The sequence below is a fragment of the Manacus vitellinus genome, unplaced genomic scaffold, assembly GCF_001715985.3.
Source record: "Manacus vitellinus isolate BGI_N305 unplaced genomic scaffold, ASM171598v3 scaffold_27_pilon, whole genome shotgun sequence".
Classification (NCBI taxonomy): Eukaryota; Metazoa; Chordata; class Aves; order Passeriformes; family Pipridae; genus Manacus; species Manacus vitellinus.
Genome location: NW_021940039.1, coordinates 9507351 through 9511292, shown reverse-complemented (window position 1 = coordinate 9511292; position 3942 = coordinate 9507351). Strand labels below are relative to the sequence as shown.

The following is a 3942-nucleotide window of genomic DNA, read 5'->3' as shown; positions in this document are numbered from 1 at the left end:
CTTGAGCTGCCCCAGGGCAGGTTTAGGTTGGCCATTGGGCAGAAGTTGTTTGCAGAGAGAGGGATCAGCCCTTGGAATGGGCTGCCCAGGGAGGGGGTGGAGTCCCCGTCCCTGGAGGGGTTTGAGCAGAGCCTGGATGTGGCATCAGTGCCATGGGCTTGGTGACAAGGTGGGGTTGGGTCACAGGTTGGACTTGATGATCTCAGAGGTCTTTTCCAACCTGGTTGATTTTGTGATTCTGTGATTCTGTGATCTCATTTGTGCCCCTGCTCTGTCTGCAGGTACGTGGGGGAGCTGATCTCCGACTCCGAGGCAGACGTCCGTGAGGAGGACTCCTACCTCTTCGACCTTGACAACAAGGTACTGTGTCTGGAGGTGTCCAGCGAGACAGTCCCAAGGTCTTGCCTCTCCAAAAGGGCAGAGAGAATATTTCCCTCCATCTTCTTGTACAGCATGTTCTGAAAGTCTGCAGAGAGCAGTGAACTGCTCAAAACAGTAAACAGGCAAAATATAGTTGAGGTAAGACTTGGAACAGTAGTTGAGGTCAGACTTAGGGCTGTTTAAGGTGGCAGCAGAGCCCAGCAGCACTGACCACAGTGGCACCTGCTGCCCACACCACTTCTGATGTGATGCAAGATGATCTTCTGACAAGCCCCTCTGAGCAGCCTGAGGTTGGTTGTTGAGTTTTTGGTACCCTCGTGTGTATGTGCAGGCTGGCACCTGTGTTGGTTGCCAGCTCCGTGAGCTCTTCATTAAATGATGTGCTGAAAGACTGAAAAAAACCCCAATAAACCCTGTTCACTCATAAAGGGATCCATCAGATACCTTGGCAGGGGCTTGAAGCTCGTCCTGCTGCTCTCTCTCCCTCACTGCTCTGCTCTTGGAACAGAAGTATTGCTTTCAAAAGTACAATCTAAAACTTCAGACTTCCCTTGGGAAAGAAGAAGAGGAGAAGGGTGAGCTGGGGTCTCAGAGGAGCAGGGTGGCTTCCAAGGAAGGCTGTAAAACACTCTGTGTCTTGTTTCTGTCACCAGCTTGTGGCAGAGGAGCTTTGCTTTATTTTTTTTTTGCCCTTTTTTTTTTTTAAAGTGACACACATTCAACAGCTGAAAAGAGATAAATAAAGAGTCTGGTGGTTGGTCTGCAAACAGTGGGGTCAAACTGTAATTAAGAAGTTGAAAAGCAGCAGGAACTTCAGCCTGGTTTGTGCACTTATGAGCCCACCTGGGCCTTGCCTTGCCTTTGGGTTAGCCCTGGCTCTCTGCCTTGAGGGAGAACTGGTGTTGGCTCTTGGGAAGCCTTCAGGGAAGCCAGGGGGGAGACCAAGGTGGAGCATCTGTAGAAAACCAGGCACCAAGTCATTGAGGGATGGTTAAAAACCATCCACTGGGCCAGGCAGAGGAGGTCAGGGCAGAGCCAGCAGGTCCTGTGGCCTTTGGAGTGATGGGGGATTACTAAGGGTGTGAATCCCAACCCTGGAAGGGCCTTGGGGTCCTGGGGTTTGAAGGAATGGCCTGAGTGGACTTGTGCTGTCATGAAAGGCTGGTTGGGTGGCCATTTCTGTTGTTGAGCCACATGCAAGGTGATCATTCCCTGTTCCAGGTGCTGCAGTCCCATCCCTGGATGTGGCAGCGGGTGATGTCCTCACCCCCTGTGGCATTTCCAGGGATGAAACTGAGGGACTGCTGGGAATTATTTATTTATGCAATTGGAGCTGGTGACACTGTGTGTGATACAGGCCCATGGGGGGTGATGTCCCCCCCGTTGCTGTGATGGGCTCCTGGTGGTGTGACCTGGCACAGCTCAGCCATCAACGAGCCCGAGGTGCCTTCCCAAAAGGGACTTGGAGCACCACTAATGGATCCTTTTGCTTTTGGCCTCTTTGCAACTGAAATTACCTTCTGTAATTAAAGTCTCTGCTTTGCACAGTCATTCTCTGCTGGATTCAAAAAAAAAGCCCTGAGGGGGGTTCTTTTATTTTTAAGGAAAACAAAGTATTACTGCTCTCCGGGCTCGCTGGAAAGGGAATTTCTGTGTTCTCACTTTCACTCTTATCTGCAAAACCCTGTGTTTTCTTGAGGCTCTGGCTTTGTGTTTCCTGGCTGTCATGTTCAGTTAGAGGACAGAACAGATGCCTGTTCCTCCATCCAGTGGCTGGTGACAGTGTGTCTGCATTGAGCATCAATCCCACTGTGCCAAACTGGTGCTTGGGCAGGGCAGGGCTGGGAGAACTGGTGTGCCAGGCAGTGTCACGGGCACTGTGACGGGTCTTTGAGCTTGTGGGGGTAGAGTGCTGTGCAGAAAACTGTGTTGTCAGGGTACTGTTGCATATAAAAGTGTGTATGTGTGTGTGTTTTCAGTCCCTTTAAACCCACACTGGGTGTCCTGCTGTGGTTGTTCCTCTTGAAGTTCTCCAGGGTAAGATCGTTTGTTTTCATGTATCAAAGGGCAGCGACGATCCCAAATTTCACCTCCTCTAATGCAAGGTGCCACGTTTCTCCTGCAGGATGGAGAGGTGTACTGCATAGATGCCCGTTTCTATGGCAACATCAGCCGCTTCATCAACCACCTCTGTGAGCCCAACCTCATCCCGGTGCGGGTGTTCATGTCCCACCAGGACCTTCGCTTCCCCAGGATCGCCTTCTTCAGCACCAGGCACATAGAGGCTGGAGAGGAGATTGGGTAGGTGCTGCCAGGGCCTGCCTGCCACCCTGGGGAAGGGCACTGGGTGGAGGGGTGAGGGCTCTGCTGCCCCTGAGCTGGTTCACCCCATCCCTTTCCTCCAGCACCCTCAGGGATCCTACAGGTGGATCCATCCCCTGGAGGTTTGCACAGCCCCAGGCTCGACGTGACTTGGAGGGTTCCACCTGTAGCCCTGAGACCTCCCTGTGTGCTGGGCTGATCCCACAGTGTGGGCAGCAGGGGAGGGGGAGATTCCAACTGGATAGCTGCCTCCAGCTCTGGGGAATGACATCAGGAGGATGTGGAGCTGCTGGAGCAAGTCCAGAGGAGGCCATGGACATGCTCCAAGGGCTGGAGCCCCTTTGCTCTGGAGCCAGGCTGGGAGAGCTGGGGGGGTTCACCTGGAGGAGAGAAGGATTCAGGGAGACCTGAGAGCCCCTTCTGGTGCCTAAAGGGGCTCCAGGAGAGCTGAGAGGGACTGGGGACAAGGGATGGAGGGACAGGACAAGGGGGAATGGCTTCCCAGTGCCAGAGGGCAGGGTTATATTAGAGTAGATAGTAGATGAGGGTGGTGAGGCCCTGGCATAGGTTGCCCAGAACTAGCAGCACTTCTTGGTCTGCTAGAGTTATTGCCACGGAGATGCAACCTGCTCTAGGGAAAGGTGTCTGTGCCCTTTGCAAGGGAGTTAGAACAGGATGAGCTTTAAGGTCCCTTCCCACCCAAACCATTCTACAAAAGAGAGGAAATGTAGGTTAGACAGAGGGAGAAATTCTTCCCTGAGAGGGTGGGGAGGCCCAGAGAAGCTGTGGCTGCCCCATCCCTGGAAGTGTCCAAGGCCAGGTTGGATGGGGCTTGGAGCAACCTGGGCTAGTGGAAGGTGGGGTGGAATGAGATAGAAGGGGGTGGAATGAGATGATCTTTAAGGTCCCTTCCAGCCCAGACCGGTGTGTGATCCTCAGATTGTGCCGTGCTGATCTCGGCCCCTCTTTGCTCCTCCTGCTGCTGTGCACTGACCCCCTCTCCGTGTCTCTCTTGCAGCTTTGACTACGGGGACAGGTTCTGGGACATCAAAGGCAAATTCTTCAGCTGTCAGTGCGGTTCACCCAAGTGCAAACACTCGAGCTCAGCGCTGGCCCAGCGGCAGGCGAGCACCTCGGCCCAGGACACGCAGGAGAACGGGCTCCCCGACACCAGCTCTGCCACGGCAGCCGGCCCCTTTTGAGGCTCTGCTTCCCCAGAGACTGACTGCTTTTAACCCT

At 53.9% G+C, this 3942-nt stretch overlaps 1 protein-coding gene across 1 annotated transcript in view; it reads left to right on the top strand.

Annotated features, from left to right (window-relative positions):
• Positions 1-3942, top strand: part of LOC108640011 (histone-lysine N-methyltransferase EHMT1) — a 10332-nt gene extending 6390 nt beyond the window's left edge. The window contains exons 3-5 of the mRNA XM_018074408.3: positions 282-360; positions 2507-2682; positions 3722-3942. Of these exons, the coding sequence (XP_017929897.1) occupies positions 282-360; positions 2507-2682; positions 3722-3905 (439 nt within the window). The 3' untranslated portion in view covers positions 3906-3942. The remainder of the gene's footprint in view (positions 1-281; positions 361-2506; positions 2683-3721) is intronic.